An 18,042-nucleotide genomic window follows, 5' to 3' on the forward strand; every position below is an offset into this window, starting at 1 on the left:
CTGAATGACACTCACTGCACAACTAGTGTAGCTTGGCGGCTTTGGCTGAGTTGAAAACTGTGTTTCTGACACACCGTATTTAAATATTTCTTTCATCGGATCAGTAAAATACAAGTATTGTATACTGGCAGAATTGCCGCAGTTGCATCTTTAGTGCTATACTGCCTACATTAAACTGATTGAACGTAGTTTCTAATTTTCAGCGATGATCTCGCTGAAACTGACCCTTTTCAGGTGACTAAAACTAAGATTATAAGTTCATCTTAAATAATCAACACTTCATTTTATGCTCATTAGAAAGGTGGTGTTGAACTCTTTGTTTTGTGACCAATCCGACGCAAATCGGTTCAGGAATCGTTTAGAAATCTATCACTGAACACCCGAAAACAAACACAGATTATTCAAATATTCAGCCCAACAGACGCGATTTGCTGGCAGCCATTGAGTGAGATCATTGCAGTTCGTGTTACTCGCATAAATTGGTGAAGCAGGTAATCAGTTATCGCTTTCTCACCTGAACCTCTTTGTGGCTGTTGTCTGCTCTCTCTCTCTCTCTCTCTCACAGTGTGTGTCGACCCAACGGCCAGCGTCTCGCCACATTGCTATAAGTACCCATTGTGCTGGGATAAGTTTATCATGCTGTTTGACAGATGATAGCATTTAAATATGTGTATTATCATGATGTTTTAGACTGTTTCCGATTCAGGCAGTTGCTCCCTCAGTCACAGGATGATGTTGGTAAATAAAGGATTTCTGTTTGCGTTGAGGTGCTATCTGCTGTTCCTAAATATGTTGTTGGTAGATTTGGTTCTTTCAAACGTCAGTCAGTGACGTCTCTGCCCAACAACAGTTTATCTAATTGTTATAGAACATTTTTGGAATGACACGTTCTTTTTCATTTGCTGTCACTGATGAAGGTTACGCTTCACTTATCCCGCACTGAGCGGAGGAGATTTAAATGTCGAACACAGGCTGTGCTTGGCTGTGTCGTTGTTTGACGCAACTGGATAACGTGTGTAAGTTCATTCACCAATTAATGATCAAGCCATGATAGTTCTTCCAATCACTGTATTGAGCACTGACTACTATTTGGTCTCTCAGTTTGCCAGTATTTCATCAAAGCCATTTATTCTATTATCTTGTTTATCATTCATGTGTTATTTTACATGCTGATATCAGTTGTACTGCTTCAGTGTTTCACTGACTCTCAGTACTATAGCTTCACAGTTACAGTGTGCTCAGTATTCTAAGATGTGTGTAGTATTCTGTTGTGGTGATTACAAGATCACTAGTGTTGGATTGATGTCAGTTATTGGTTAGAACCTGACAACAACCTGGTAATTGTAATTTAGCTATCATGCTCTCTCCTATACGGCTTGCTCCAGTATAGTGCTACATGATAACTGATTCATTTGAGTCACTGACACAGTATAAGCTTTACATAATCCATACTGTCAGTGTATTTTCACTAACTCATCTTAGCTCTTTACAAAAACGTGCCATTAAGACGATTAGCCATGTAAATACCACAGGCGGATCTGTGCACAATATGTACAAAGAACTTCAAATATTACCTGTTCATCTACTTATTAGATATAACACATTGATTCTTATGCATAAGATTGTTCATAACGCATGCCCATAAGATCTAAAATCATTTTTTCAGTTCCAACGTAAATTAGGCAGAGTTACTGTCCCAAAGCCTAAAATTGAGTCTCTCATTTAATGGAAGCATAGAATGGAATATGTTTCCAAAGACATGACGTCAAATTCCAGGCATATTTCTCTTTAAAACTAACATAAAAATATTTCTGTTCGATAGTTTTGATTAACCTACTCGCGATCTTTTGCAAATGCTTGCTTGTACTCAGTCCACTAGCTGCCATGCCATGATGAATGAAAATTTGAATGTATGTGTGATCGTGCTAGCAAATGAACAGTAAGTGCGCGTGTGTGTTTGTGTGTTTCAGTGTGTGGGCGTGAATGTGTACGTATGTCGTGTGTGTGTGTGTGTGTGTGTGTGTGTGTGTGTGTGTGTGTGTGTGTGTGTGTGTGTGTGTGTAAGTACGTACGTACGTACATGATAATGTACCAATTGTTCTTTTCATTGCTTTGTTACCTTTAATAGACTATTCCAGTTACTATTCTTATTCGTCGTTCTTATTATTTTATTTTATTTCATTTTATTTCTTTATTTTCTGTTTTGTGTCGTTCTTTATTTTTATGTTTCGTGTCGTTAAATGGGCAGAATTGTAAAAAGGCCTTTACTATGCCTACTTCTTTACCCATTAAAGATTCAATCAATCAGTCATGCTCCTTTTTTTAAATTTTTTTTTACTGAACTATTGTAAACAAAACAACAGAAAAACCCTTCGTGACTTGCCTCTACATGTCTGTGGTCTGTGCGCGGATCTGTTTTATCCTTTGATTATTTTATCCTTTGATTATTTTATCCTTTGATCTGTTTTATCCTTTGATCTGTATACTCTTTAAGTCAGTAAATCAGTCATTCTTTTGTACCGTCCCCTTTTAGATACAACTCAGGTAAACACAGTTACATCTAGGTGTAATTTTTTTTGTTTTTTGGGTGGGTTTTTTTTTGTTGGTATGTTTGTTTTAGTTTTACAGTTCAGCAGTGGGCTGTGTGAATGAGTTTTTATGAGTGAATGTGAACCAAAGTACTATTTATTTATCACCTTTTTCTTTTTTGTCTGAGTGCTTTAGATTGAGGGAGCTGAATAACAAAGCGGTCATACACGTAAAATGTTACATGTCTGTCTGAGCGGGTATGCGTGCGTGCATGAAATCTGACTGAATGACACAGGAAACGAATGATAAGCACCCAGTGGCAGCCGTCAGTCGGCTCTACCCAGGTAGGCAGCCTGTTGTGAAAAGGACCCCGTGTTTGTAAAGCGCTTAGAGCTTGGTCTCCTACCGAGAATAGGCGCTATATAAATATCCATATCAGTCAATCAATCCATCAATCAATCAACAGAATAAGACTTGTGTGGAAGAAAACTATCTGTACTCTGTGTTTGTGTTGTCTGGGAATAGCGAAGGCTTGAGCTCTTGACCACTTCCTTGGGGGTTGCGAGGGGGGGGGGGGGGGGGGGGGGGGGGGGAGGGGGGGGGGGGGGTTGCGACAGTTCTCGCCAATCCAAAAGCACCACGAGCCAAACAGACATAGACAGCACAGCCCTTACCTTCCTTTAACATGTCACAATTCAATGACGTTTCATTGATGCCGTCACAGAGTTGGCCTCCGAAACTGCCAGCTGGTTTGGATGACGTCATACTGCTGACGTTGCCGGCGTCGTTCGATGACGTAGGGCTTGGTGCACCAAACAGAAATTGCGGCATAGCGCAGAGGATTCCAGAAAGTCCAAACAGGATAGTGAAGTACCCCAAGGTACGTGGAATATGAACCTGAAGATAGAAAAATGAGCTCAACATCATCTGTCAACTTGGGGCGATGTCATGTTTTTGTTTACGGAAATTTTCCATGTGACGTCAACTCCCTCAAGTAAACAGTGCTCTGACGTGTGTAATACACATCAAATATTTCTGGGCCTTTCTCAGAAAATGTTTTCTGGGACAAGAAGAAGCCAACGAACATGATGACGAAGGAGGGGGAAGAGAGATACACACAGAAAGAGAAGAACGAGAGAGAGATGGGGAAGGGAGAGACAGAGGGAGAGACAGGAGAAAGTGAGAGAGACAGAGAGAGAGAGAGGGGGGGGGGGGGGGAGACAGAGCGTGAGGAAGAAAAGGAGAAAGTGAACGTGGTGAGAAAGCGTGAGAAAGAGAGATTAGATTAGAAAGAGAGAGAGGAAGAGAGAGGGATGGAGGGATATATGTATATGGAGACAGAGAGAGGGAGGGAGAGAAAGATATATATATATATATATATATATATATATATATATATATATATATATAGCACTTAACACTGAAACGTTTAGCTTTAGTGATAAGACAGAGAGAGGGGTGGGGGTAGAAAGAAAGAGGGAACAGATCGACAGACAGACAGAGCGACTATCCAGTTCTGGAGTTACCATGGTTACCTTAGAAGCCATGAAGCTGGCGAAGAGGATGATGGCGAGAAAACCCACGTCATTCGCGGCCATGATCAGTCCTGTCTGAGCGCTGTTGAAGCCGAAGTGTTTCTCCAGTGTCGTCACCTGCACACCATGAAGCGTGACGTCATCTTCTTTGGTGACGAAAGCACAGCTTCAGACTGCATTGAATTAATCCAAGAGAAGTTATCATTTCAGTGGGCGATATTAAAATGTTTATAATGTTACTGGTAGGTTCACATCTTTATAATAAAAAGGAAGACAATAATAGAAGGAAAAAAAAAACCTCAACGGAAACAACTGAAAATTGTAAGGCGCTTTCACCAAGTGTGAAGTGAACAGACGATAATTAAAAAAAAAAAAAAAAAAAAAAAAAAAATTATGATGCTTACTTGATCCAGATTATAGAACAAAAAGGAAAAAGAAGATTAAAACGTGGGCATTTTCATTTCAACAAGGTACTGAAAAGTTCAGTTATCTTGACTTTTGACATCTAAGTGTGTGTGTATGAGTTTGAAAAGTTCATCAATGCTCAGGTTTCATAAATTCCTCATATACATACATATATACATATAGTGTGTGTGTGTGTGTGTGTGTGTGTGTGTGTGTGTGTGTGTGTGTGTGTGCATTATTACTTGTGTATGCATTCCATTCAGCTAATTAAACATAAGCGTTGAATTTTACTATTTTACAATTCATGTTGAACTGTTCGTGGGTGTATCTGTAACTGAGACGGTTTCCATGACAAAAAAATCTGGGGTCATGTTTCCACACCTGTTATTTGTTTGAATGCACAGTGAAGGGAGCGTCACAGAACCGGGTGGAAACTTGTGTACGTTGTTTTTTTTTCAATGGGACCTTCTTCTTCCACGTTCGTGGGCTGCAACTCCCATATTCACTCGTATATACGCGAGTGGGCTTTTACGTGTATGATCGTTTTTAACCCGCCATGTAGGCATACATACTCCGCTTTCGGGGGTGTGCATGCTGGGTATGTTCTTGTTTCCATAATCCACCGAACGCTGACATGGATTCAGGGTCTTTAACGTGCGTATTTGATCTTCTCCTTGCGTACAAACACGAAGGGGGTTCAGGCACTAAGCATGTCTGCACAACTGTTGACATGGGAGATCGTAAAAATCTCCACCCTTTGCCCACCAGGTGCCGTCACCGTCATTCGAACCCGGGACCCTCAGATTGAAAGTCCAGTGCTTTAACCATTCGGCTGTTGCGCCTGTCTAATGGAGCCTAAAACTTCCTAGCTTTCCGATTTTTAAATGGTTTCCAGCCTCCTCTTTGTGCATCACCTTCATTATTCTGTTTGCTGCTGCTGTTGTTGCTTTGCCACTTTGTCCACTTCTTGTTTTCTCTCCAAAGTAAGGGTTTCTATTCTTACACAGTTCTGTGCTTGTTTTTATGTTGATGGACAAGCATGAGTTACTGTACTTGTATTTTTGGTTTTTATTTTCAACATTCAGTGCCCCATTTTGATATTCACTGACGACTTCACGTGGAAACCTGCATATCTCGATGGTAGAATATTACATGCTTTGCGTTTCACTTGTGACACTTGTCAACATAATCACGCAAACTGATGTAAAGGTTTTGTACCTTGTGCAAATGCTGTCTTGGATTGATCATCTTAATATTGTTTGACGAACAGCAACGAGTTGAGGAAAAGCAAACAATATCAATACTTATCTATTTTCAAAGAAAAAAAAAGAAGAAATGTGACCACACTGGACACAGTGACGTCAGTTCACCTGACTGTTGACGTAAGCAATCAGAGTCGACGTCATCAGGGCACTTAAGCTGTAAACGCCCGTGAACATCGGCATGTTGGCAAGCCTTCTCAAGGCAGCTGGTTTGAACTTTCCGATTCCACATTGGGGCGTGTAGCCGTCATCACTTTCAGCGTCGGAGTCAGTGTTGCGGTCGCCATTTTCTTGAATATGTTTGGACTTAGAGGCCGCCATTTTGTTGGTGCTTCTTGCTCCCTTGTTGTTGTTATCGTCGAGGGGCTAAGAGATAAAATGTCGGTGACGTAGAAATTAAGATCTCGAAAATCATTCAGTTCAAACTTAGGTGATGGAATAGGCATTTTAAACAACACGAATTTGATCATTTAATAAATATGTAATATTATGCATTCCTTTCCACGTACATATATTCTCAGAAAATGCATATAAATCTTCCCTGAAAGTGTGTGTGTGTGAAAGAGACGGGGATTGGGGGGGGGGGGGGGGGGGGGGGGGGGGGGGGGACGGGGGGAGGGGGGAGACTGGTTTCATTATTTTCGAAAGAATTGTCATTATTACCACTATTATTTTGATTATCATTATTATTATTGTTATTATTCTCATTATTATTGTTTTTGTTGTTGCTGTTGTTATCATTATGATCATTATTATCAGTAGTTAGGCCCAACACTCGATTTATATCACAGACTGACAAAAGTTTACAGTTGGGCCAACAGTAAAGTGAGAGCTGTATTATCAACGGTTTCTTCAGTGCAATGGGAAATCTTCTACAGCTTATAGTCTTTTGTGAAGGACTATGACTCTCAACCTAGGAGGCAAAATTGCACTGGCTCTTAGTGCTGCAGCCTTGGGGGCTAGTTGGCCATTGGGAACACTTCCAACGCCGACTGTCCGAAAACCCTCTTGGCCGAGATCGTGGGGATGTAACTTGGGCAAGACACTCTCCACTATATTCTAGCCCAAATAGTCGGGACAGCAGCTGCCTCCTCTGCTGTTCTGATGGTCATTGTCGGACACGACTGACTATCATATATTGTTAGTAGTAGTTGGAGGAGGAGGAGAAGAAGCGGTATCATCATCTTCACTATCATCATTATCATCATCATTACTATTGTTGTTGTCATCGCCATCATCATCAGAATGACCATCACCACAACCACACCATTATCAAGTATTCAGACACTTGTCTCAATTGACAGGATTCGAAACAAAGTATACTTCTTTCTTCTGATTACATACATACATACATACATACAACCGTTCAGACAAACAATGGAATATCATCACAAACTTCGTTACAAAGATGCCAACGCTGAGCTGTCCATTCCTAGAAATAAAGATCCACATGGGTTCTATCATTTCAACGGGACTGTTATCCACATGGGTTCTATCATTTCAACGGGACTGTTATCCACATGGGTTCTATCATTTCAACGGGACTGTTATCCACATGGGTTCTATCATTTCAACGGGACTGTTATCCACATGGGTTCTATCATTTCAACGGGGCTGTTATCCACATGGGTTCTATGATTTCAACGGGGCTGTTATCCACATGGGTTCTATCATTTCAACGGGGCTGTTATCCACATGGGTTCTATCATTTCAACGGGACTGTTATCCACATGGGTTCTATCATTTCAACGGGGCTGTTTTATTTTTACTTTAACAACGACGACAACAAAATCGAAAAAAAAAGCTAATTACCAAACAAGATAGCTAAACAGAAATCCAGCATGACTCCCCTTTGCAAGGGAAAAAAAGCAAACAAATCATTGAAACAAAAAAGAATGTAAAAGAAACCATGCAGTCACTGTTAATTTGCTGTTGAAATACACACAAAAAATAGACAAAGTTTATGTTCCAGTTACCTGAACTCAATGTCTCCAGTTCTGAATCTCTCTCTCCCTCTCTCTCTATCTCCCTCTCCCAGTGTCCTTCTCTCGTGCGAACGACAACTTTTCTGACTGTGACGTTTATGTCCGTAACACATGGATAGAGGCTCTCAAGCGCTGACCAATCAGAAGCCTCAAATTTTCTACACGACTTGTGTAAAGGGTCATCAGTTTTTCGCTTGTCATCTCCATACATAGGCGCACGCGCGCACGCACACACACACACACAAACAAACGCGCACACAAGAAAGTACATGGCTCCAGCTTATGCTTGTGTGTGTGTGTGTGCGTGTGGTGTGTGTGTGTGTGTGCAACTCTTATCTGTATGTGGTGATTTCATGACAAATCTGGTTTCCAACCCCACCCCTTTCTCTCTCTGCTCTCTCTGTGTGGGGGTGGGGGGGATGTGGGTGTGTGTCCTCTGTCATCCATCTCTCCCTATAACACACACACACACACACACACACACACACACACACACACACACACACACACACATCCAAACCGTCAACACTCTAAGTGTGACAGGCACGTTTTTGAAACAACAGTCCACTGGTATTATGACAGAGTTTGAGGGACAGTCACACACACGGCAACCAAAAAACAGCGTTATTACATAGACTCACGTTATCTGCACACGTGAGCCAAACAGGCCACGGATGACAGAGCTAAATTTCAACATATTGACACACACGTTGTCTTGTACGCTTTAACGCGGATCACCAGACTCCACGTCATATCCGTGACGAAATAAAACACCGTGACGACAAAATTTCGTAAGGCCTGGCATTGCCAAAGGCCTGTCAGTTCAAAGGTAAGGTGAGAATCTGGGAGTGCTTGGGCCCTGTCTAAATCCGTCGGTTAACTCGGCACACATTTTGGACCCGGTGCAACAGGCCGAACTATATCCCTGGCTGGTTCTTACCCCGGGTAAGAAGTAGCCTACGCTCCATTCCATACTCCTCCTGGCTGGAATATACCCCCTGTGTACACTTCACTCACGCAACCAGTCTGTATCACATTCACTTTAATGATGATAATGATGATGGTGATGATGATGGTGATGATAACAACAACAACATAATAATAATACTAATAACAATAACAACAATAATAATAATATAATAATGGGAACTCATGTAACTCCTTCCAACGCTCAAGCCACTTTGCAATTAATGCAAAAGTGATGTGATGATGTTCGTCAAAAAAGTGATGTGATGATGTTCGTCCTTCGGATTCGAAGATGACCATGGCTTCAAGAGTCTGTAGGAAGATCGGTGGCTGTGGGTTCAGAGGTGACTGGTGAGCCCAGTCCGGGCCCTGAAGTCACGCCCACATGTGGGACACAAGTGACTGGGTGCTGTTGTGGCAGTGGATGCTGCTCGGGCCTTCCGCACAGCACGCTTTCGTTGCGCTTCGGTGATGCGCCTGGCGTCAGCTGCACGGGCTCCTGTGGTGATTATGCTCTGCCAAGCTGGACGGTCCAGAGCAAGTGTCTCCAAAGTGTTTATATCGACGCCCAGGACTTTGAGGGATGCTTTGAGACAGTCTCTGTAGCGTTTTTTCTGCCGTCCAACTGAGCGCTTGCCCTGACACAGTTTTCCGTACAGCAGCTGCTTAGACAGTCGGCAGTCTGACATTCTGACCACATGTCCAGACCACCTGGCTTGGGCTTTCTGAAGGAGGGTACAGACGCTGCAGAGGCCAGCTCGTTCCAGGACTTCCGTGTCGGGGACTTTGTCCTGTCACCTGAGTCTACAGATACAGCTCTGGTGGAAGCAGTTGAGCTGTTTGGCGTGTCTGCTGTAGACAGTCCAGGTCTCGCTGGCGTAAAGGAGGGTAGTAAAGACCACTGCACATTAGACCTTCATCTTGGTGGTAGAGCTCAGTCGTCTCCGCTCCCAGACGTTCTCACAGAGTCTCCCAAAGGCGGCGCTGACTTAGGCAATCCTGTTTTTGACCTTTCCGTCTATGTTCACACACACAGACAAACACCCACTTTGTATGCAATATTACAACGTTTTAGCAGGATTTCACTATACTGTTGGCCATTACTGACGATTACTTGCCACAGCTGACCACGACTGACCATTCAATCAAAATCTTCAGATTGCGTTGTTTTGTCACATTTGTGCATTATCAAGACGTCCTGGTTTTTTGTTTTGATTTTATTAACTGCAAACTGACCACTGCTGACCACTGACCACCACTGACCGTTGACTATTGCCGACCACTGCTGATCACTGACAAACACTACCCAGTGATCACCACTCACCACTACTGACCACTACAGTCCACTGACGACTACTGCCCACTGACCACTGCTGACCGCTATCCACTGCTGCCCACCACTGACCGCTGACTACTGCTGATCACCGCTAACCACTGACCACTACTGACCATTACTGACCACTGATGACAATCATTGACCACTGATGATCACTGACTAATGCTGACCACCACTGACCACTGCTGAGCAACACTGACCGCCACTGACTACCAGCACTACTGATCATTTACAACCGCTTACCACCGACCGACCAGAACCAAGCACTGACCACTATATACTGACCACTTATGACTACTGACCTCTGACCACTACTGACCACTTCTGACAACTGACCACCGCTGCCCAGCACTGACCACTGCTGCCCACCACTGACCACTAACTTCTGCTAACCACTGACATCACTGTCCACTAATAACCACTGTTGCCCATTACTGACCACTGCTGACCGCTGACTACCACTGACTACTGCTGACCACAATCACAGAGCACCACTGACCACCACCTACCACCGCTGAGAACCATTGACCACTATATACGGACCACTACTGACCACCATTAACCGCGGACAACTACTGACCACCACTGACCACTACAGATCACTGACCACTGATGACGACCACTGACCACTACTGACTACCGTTGAGCACCACTACTGACTGCTGACCATTGACTACTGCTGACCACTGCTGACAAGCACCCAAAAGTGTATGTGTGATTAAACAGACATAATGTATGTTTAGGGGAACACAGACTTGGGGGAATACAGACCTGGGGGAACATAGACCTGGAGTAATATAGACATGAGGGAACATGGACCTACCAAAAACGTTTTTTGGGGCAATATAGACTGGGAGAACAAAGACCTGGGGGAACAAAGAACTGGGGGAACAAAGACCCAGAAAACGTAAATTTAGGGGAACATCGACCCGTGGGAACATAGACCTGGGGGAATATAGTCCTGTAAGAACTTGTAGCTGGCTGAAGGAAAATTTTGGGGAATATTGACCCCTCAAATTATGTGCAAAATAAACCGTTAAACCATCATTTCATGGAGAGCGCGCGCGCGCGCGCGCGCGTGTGTGTGTGTGTTTGTGTGTGCGCGCGCGCGTGTGTGTGATGTAGCCCAGGCTAGTTTATACGGGGATATATTCTGGCCTAGACCAGTACTTGGGGGGTAAACTCTGGCCAGGGAAAGATCTGGCCTGTTACACCGGGCAGCAGCCTTGTTTATCTGACTCAAGTTTCCTCGCACCTTACGTAAGTGAGAGGAGGAAGGGAGGGGAGCTGAGAATACGGTAGGTGGAGAGACAGAGGGCGAGGATGGATGGTGTGACTAGCGGAGGATGGAGGGGTGACTAGCGGGGGATGGAGGGGTGACTAGCGGGGGATGGAGGGGTGACTAGCGGGGGATGGAGGGGGGGTTGGAGGGGTGACTAGCGGAGGATGGAGGGAGGGGATGGAGGGGTGACTAGCGGAGGATGGAGGGGGGGGGGAGGGGGGGTTGGAGGGGGTGACTAGCGGGGGAAGGAGGGGTGACTGGCGGGGGATGGAGTGGGGGTGACTGGCGGGGGATGGAGGGGGTGGATGGAGGGGGTGACTAGCGGGGAATGGAGGGGGTGACTAGCGGGGGATGGAGGGGTAACTAGCGGAGGATGGAGGGGTGACTGGCGGGGGATGGAGGGGGTGGATGGAGGGGTGACTAGCGGAGGATGGAGGGGGTGGATGGAGGGGGTGACAAGCGGGGGATGGAGGGGGTGACTAGCGGGGGATGGAGGAGGGGGATGGAGGGCTGAATTGCGGGGGATGGAGGGGTGACTGGCGGGGGATGGAGGGGGTGGATGGAGGGGTGACTAGCGGAGGATGGAGGGGGTGACTAGCGGGGGATGGAGGGGGTGACTTGCGGGGGATGGAGGGGGTGACTTGCGGGGGATGGAGGGGTGACTGGCGGTGGATGGAGGGGTGACTGGCGGAGGATGGAGGGTTTGGATGGAGGGGTGACTAGCGGAGGATGGAGGGGGGTGACTGGCGGGGGATGGAGGGGGGTGACTACCGGAGGATGGAGGGGGTGGATGGAGGGGTGACTAGCGGAGGATGGAGGGGGTGGATGGAGGGGGTGACTGGCGGGGGATGGAGGGGGTGGATGGAGGGGGTGACTAGCGGGGGATGGAGGGGGTGGATGGAGGGGGATACTAGCGGGGGATGGAGGGGTGACTAGCGGGGGATGGAGGGGTGACTAGCGGGGGATGGAGGGGGTGACTAGCGGGGGATGGAGGGGGGTGACTGGCGGGGGATGGAGGGGGTGGATGGAGGGGGTGACTAGCGGGAGATGGAGGGGGTGGATGGAGGGGGGTGACTAGCGGGGGATGGAGGGGGGTGACTGGCGGGGGATGGAGGGGGGTGACTAGCGGAGGATGGAGGGGGTGGATGGAGGGGGTGACTAGCGGGGGATGGAGGGGGTGGCTAGTGGGGGATGGAGGGGGTGACTAGCGGGGGATGGAGGGGGGTGACTGGCGGGGGATGGAGGGGGGTGACTAGCGGAGGATGGAGGGGGTGGATGGAGGGGGTGACTAGCGGGGGATGGAGGGGGGTGACTGGCGGGGGATGGAGGGGGGTGACTAGCGGAGGATGGAGGGGGTGGATGGAGGGGGTGACTAGCGGGGGATGGAGGGGGGTGACTAGCGGAGGATGGAGGGGGTGGATGGAGGGGGAGACTAGCGGGGGATGGAGGGGGTGACTAGCGGGGGATGGAGGGGGTGACTGGCGGGGGATGGAGGGGGTGGATGGAGGGGGTGACTAGCGGGGGATGGAGGGGGGTGACTAGCGGGGGATGGAGGTGGTGGACGGAGGGGATGACTAGCGGAGGATGGAGGGAGGGGATGGAGGGGTGACTAGCGGAGGATGGAGGGGGGGGGGAGGGGGGGTTGGAGGGGGTGACTAGCGGGGGAAGGAGGGGTGACTGGCGGGGGATGGAGTGGGGGTGACTGGCGGGGGATGGAGGGGGTGGATGGAGGGGGTGACTAGCGGGGGATGGAGGGGGTGACTAGCGGGGGATGGAGGGGTAACTAGCGGAGGATGGAGGGGTGACTGGCGGGGGATGGAGGGGGTGGATGGAGGGGTGACTAGCGGAGGATGGAGGGGGTGGATGGAGGGGGTGACAAGCGGGGGATGGAGGGGGTGACTAGCGGGGGATGGAGGAGGGGGATGGAGGGGTGACTGGCGGGGGATGGAGGGGGTGGATGGAGGGGTGACTAGCGGAGGATGGAGGGGGTGACTAGCGGGGGATGGAGGGGTGACTAGCGGGGGATGGAGGGGGTGACTTGCGGGGATGGAGGGGGTGACTTGCGGGGGATGGAGGGGGTGACTTGCGGGGGATGGAGGGGTGACTGGCGGTGGATGGAGGGGTGACTGGCGGAGGATGGAGGGTTTGGATGGAGGGGTGACTAGCGGAGGATGGAGGGGGGTGACTGGCGGGGGATGGAGGGGGGTGACTACCGGAGGATGGAGGGGGTGGATGGAGGGGTGACTAGCGGAGGATGGAGGGGGTGGATGGAGGGGGTGACTGGCGGGGGATGGAGGGGGTGGATGGAGGGGGTGACTAGCGGGGGATGGAGGGGGTGGATGGAGGGGGATACTAGCGGGGGATGGAGGGGTGACTAGCGGGGGATGGAGGGGGTGACTAGCGGGGGATGGAGGGGGGTGACTGGCGGGGGATGGAGGGGGTGGATGGAGGGGGTGACTAGCGGGAGATGGAGGGGGTGGATGGAGGGGGGTGACTAGCGAGGGATGGAGGGGGGTGACTGGCGGGGGATGGAGGGGGGTGACTAGCGGAGGATGGAGGGGGTGGATGGAGGGGGTGACTAGCGGGGGATGGAGGGGGTGGCTAGTGGGGGATGGAGGGGGTGACTAGCGGGGGATGGAGGGGGGTGACTGGCGGGGGATGGAGGGGGGTGACTAGCGGAGGATGGAGGGGGTGGATGGAGGGGGTGACTAGCGGGGGATGGAGGGGGGTGACTGGCGGGGGATGGAGGGGGCGTGACTAGCGGAGGATGGAGGGGGTGGATGGAGGGGGTGACTAGCGGGGGATGGAGGGGGGTGACTAGCGGAGGATGGAGGGGGTGGATGGAGGGGGAGACTAGCGGGGGATGGAGGGGGTGACTAGCGGGGGATGGAGGGGGTGACTGGCGGGGGATGGAGGGGGTGGATGGAGGGGGTGACTAGCGGGGGATGGAGGGGGGTGACTAGCGGGGGATGGAGGTGGTGGACGGAGGGGATGACTAGCGGGGGATGGAGGGGGTGGATGGAGGGGATGACTAGCGGGGGATGGAGGGGTGACTGGTGGGGGATGGAGGGGGAGGTGACTGGCGGGGGATGGAGGGGGGTGACTAGCGGGGGATGGAGGTGGTGGACGGAGGGGGTGACTAGCGGGGGATGGAGGGGGTGGATGGAGGGGCTGACTAGCGGGGGATGGAGTGGGTGACTAGCGGGGGATGGAGGGGGTGACTAGCGGGGGATGGAGGGGTGACTGGTGGGGGATGGAGGGGGTGACTAGCGGGGGATGGAGGGGGTGACTAGCGGGGGATGGAGGGGTGACTGGTGGGGGATGGAGGGGGTGACTAGCGGGGGATGGAGGGGGTGACTGGCGGGTGATGGAAGGGGTGACTAGCGGGGGATGGAGGGGGTGACTAGCGGGGGATGGAGGGGGTGACTGGCGGGGGATGGAAGGGGTGACTAGCGGGGGATGGAGGGGGTGACTAGCGGGGGATGGAGGGGTGACTGGTGGGGGATGGAGGGGGTGACTGGCGGGGGATGGAGGGGGTGACTAGCGGGGGATGGAGGGGTGACTGGGGGTGACTGGGGGTGACTAGCGGGGGATGGAGGGGGTGACTAGCGGGGGATGGAGGGGGGGTGACTGGCGGGGGATGGAGGGGGAGACCACAAACACAAACAATCCAACGCATGAACGCACAGCCAAAGGACTTCAATAGTCAGGCAAAGTTGTGATGCAGATACAGCGTGCCGCGTGAGGCGCGCTCTGTGGTTGAACGGGTTGGGTAGGGGGCCATGTGCATGAAATAAAGAATTTAAACCAGGACTAAACGTGCGATTTCGGAAGAGGGTGAACTGCCGTATATATAGAAAACTTTTCTTTGTTTTCCAAATGTCAATAATTGTGGGCGTTATTTCTGTAATGTTTCACGTTGTTTTCTGGACTGAAAATAATATCACCACTTCTAAGAAGTTTAGAGCTAGAACAAATAGATCTTGAGCCCGAAACCTTGCAGTGAATGCTTCTTCATGTTGCTGTCAGCGAATGGTGAAGGCGTTGGACTTTCAATCTGAGGGTCCTGGGTTCGAATCTCGGCGGTGGGTAAAGGGTGGAGATTTTTCCGATCTCCCAGGTCAACATATGTGCAAACAGTGCCTGAACCCCCTTTGTGTGAAAACGCACGCAGAAGATCAAACACGCACGTTAAAGATCCTGTAATCCATGTCAGCATTCAGTGGATTATGGTATACAAGAACATACCCAGCACGTACACCCCTGAAAACGGAGTGTGGCTGCGTACATGGCGGGGTAAATAAACAAAACGGTCATACACGTAAAATGTTAAATGTTACATGTTTGTCTGAGAGTGTTGGTGTGTATAATACAGGAAACGAATGATGAGCGCCCAATGGCAGCCGTCAGTTGGCTCTACCCAGGTAGGCAGCCTGTTGTGTAAATGACCCCCGTGTTTGAAAAGCGCTTAGAGCTTGGTCTCCGACCGAGGATAGGTGCTGTATAAGTATCCATATCGATCAATCAATCAATCAATAACAGAGTGCTCATCAGGACAACAATGCCGATATATCGGTTCTTGCTATTGCTAACATCCAGACAGCAGAGGTCAAAGAGGTGTGGGTTGCCCTGGAAACAGGCAGAAGGGGGAGTGGCCATGAGTGGCTCCTTGCTGCCCAGCTTTGTCCTAGGACCGCAAGAGCCATCCCGCCTTAAGTTTCACTCGTCCACAGTGTGTGGAAATGTTTTCTTTTGATGTTGTTGTTGTTGTTGAGGCTTATATGTATGTTTATACCGAGCGTGGATCTGTGTAATAACCCTGTGCTTCGGTTGTCCATGTGTCTGTATGAATTTAAGTATGTATGTATGTGTCTATATTTGCATCTATGTATGTATCTTTGTTTGTATCTGTGTATGTATCTATGTTTCAGTGTAAATGTGTACGTCTAAGGTAAACGTGTAGAAAATACACCAAATCCGGCTTAGAAATAACAGAAACAAGAGAGGCAAGGCCTTCAAGACTCACTTGTGATACACTTTAAAAAATCTAATCGTTAAAATGTGTTCTGTATTTGTTGTTATGAAGCTTCGGGTTAAAAAAGAAAAAAAAAGAAAGAAAAAAAAGTCCTAACCAGATTCGAACCCCGCGTGTCCGGATGAGAAGAAACTGTCTTACCCATTACACTATCGTGGCTCCTTAACTGATGTTCTAAAATTTAATATTTGAAAATACTTTTTTAAAGGGCGATTAATCAATTGCGGTATTCGCAGTGAGAACGCTGTTTAAATCATATTATTCTGGTGTATCTTGGGCATTCAAAAAATCTTTAAGGGCAATAAAAAATTCTTTTTAAGTCCGCGGTAAAGGAGACGTGGCTATCCCCGCAATCACACTGCAACATTTAGCAGTTTTCTCCAGATCTAGATAGATGTACAAGTTTAGTTACACAAGCCGGGAATGTAGTACGACACGGTCGATTCAATTTCTCTTTTATGTTAATTCTAGTTTTATAGTTTTAAAGTTGATATAAAAATTTAGTATTTTGTTAAACTAATAACATGTAGAGCCAAGTACAAGTACTTCTAAACGTTGTAAGAAGTGAAAAGGACTTCATTTTGTGAAAAGTCAAGACTGGAAATTTTTTCGTTTCATCGTGATCAATTCAAGGGTATTAACTCGCATGGTTTACAATTTTTAACTGTGAATTCCGACTGATTCTGTAGATATTTTTATGGCAGTTTGGGGCATAATCCAGTAAGTGATGAGGCGTTCACAAATCTTTCTCTGAATAAATATTTAACGGTCTCCTTATCCAACTTTCCATCACATGTTATCGCGTATTGTCCATTGAATATAGGATTGAACGGGCAGGTCAACAACTTGAAACAAAATGGCGTCGTTCGCGTTCGCGAAGAATATGTCTACGCGCTTTGAATGTGTATAAATATGTGTACGCAACTGATTTTTGCCCATGACCTTCAGGGCTCAGCCAATAGATCTGTAAAGTCCACTCGTCATATTGATTTTAGTATTTTCCGAAAAGGACCCCTTGGGCGAATGAACAAAGTGAAAGCCCTGTACACTGAGAGTAAAACACACAAGCTTTTTATGTATTGAGTATAATTTCAAAATGTAATGTTTAAGATGAGAAAGTTCAGTTTAAAGCAAATTAAATCCCCTAGCACTAATTACAGAGTAATTTTCCCTTTTTACTATCTGCACCAAAACGTTTGCAAAATAAATAAAACTTCCATGCTTAGCAAAAGGAGTTCCTGTTTGAACAAAAAATGATAATAATGACTGCTCTTGTTGTTGTGTCAGAATATCAGATCAAAGTGCCAGGTTTAGAGAATACAAAAAATATAAATATAACAGTAAATGCAGTTTGCATATAATTTGTCTTCTTTTTAAAAAAAAAATTTTTTGTGCCCATCCCAGAGGTGCAATATTGTTTTAAACAAGATGACTGGAAAGAACTGAATTTTTCCTATTTTTATGCCTAATTTGGTGTCAACTGACAAAGTATTTGCAGAGAAAATGTCAATGTTAAAGTTTACCACACACACACACACACACACACACACACACACACACACACACAGACAGACAACCGAACACCGGGTTAAAACATAGACTCACTTTGTTTACACTAGTGAGTCAAAAAATCTATTTTCCAGACTTTCCGATTATAATGATAAATGTATGTACGTATGTATGTATGTATGTATGTATGCAGGCTCA

At 47.7% G+C, this 18,042-nt stretch overlaps 1 protein-coding gene across 1 annotated transcript in view; it reads right to left on the reverse strand.

Moving 5' to 3' along the window:
- The window catches only part of LOC143276521 (solute carrier organic anion transporter family member 2A1-like), a 40,317-nt gene extending 32,336 nt beyond the window's left edge, over positions 1–7,981 (reverse strand). Inside the window, exons 1-4 of the mRNA XM_076581067.1 lie at positions 7,708–7,981; positions 5,840–6,097; positions 4,065–4,181; positions 3,204–3,426 (exon numbers count right to left, since the gene is read on the reverse strand). Of these exons, the coding sequence (XP_076437182.1) occupies positions 3,204–3,426; positions 4,065–4,181; positions 5,840–6,052 (553 nt within the window). The 5' untranslated portion in view covers positions 6,053–6,097; positions 7,708–7,981. The remainder of the gene's footprint in view (positions 1–3,203; positions 3,427–4,064; positions 4,182–5,839; positions 6,098–7,707) is intronic.
- Positions 7,982–18,042: the final 10,061 nt, after the last annotated feature.

Source organism: Babylonia areolata, chromosome 32 (assembly GCF_041734735.1).
Source record: "Babylonia areolata isolate BAREFJ2019XMU chromosome 32, ASM4173473v1, whole genome shotgun sequence".
NCBI classification, from domain to species: Eukaryota; Metazoa; Mollusca; class Gastropoda; order Neogastropoda; family Buccinidae; genus Babylonia; species Babylonia areolata.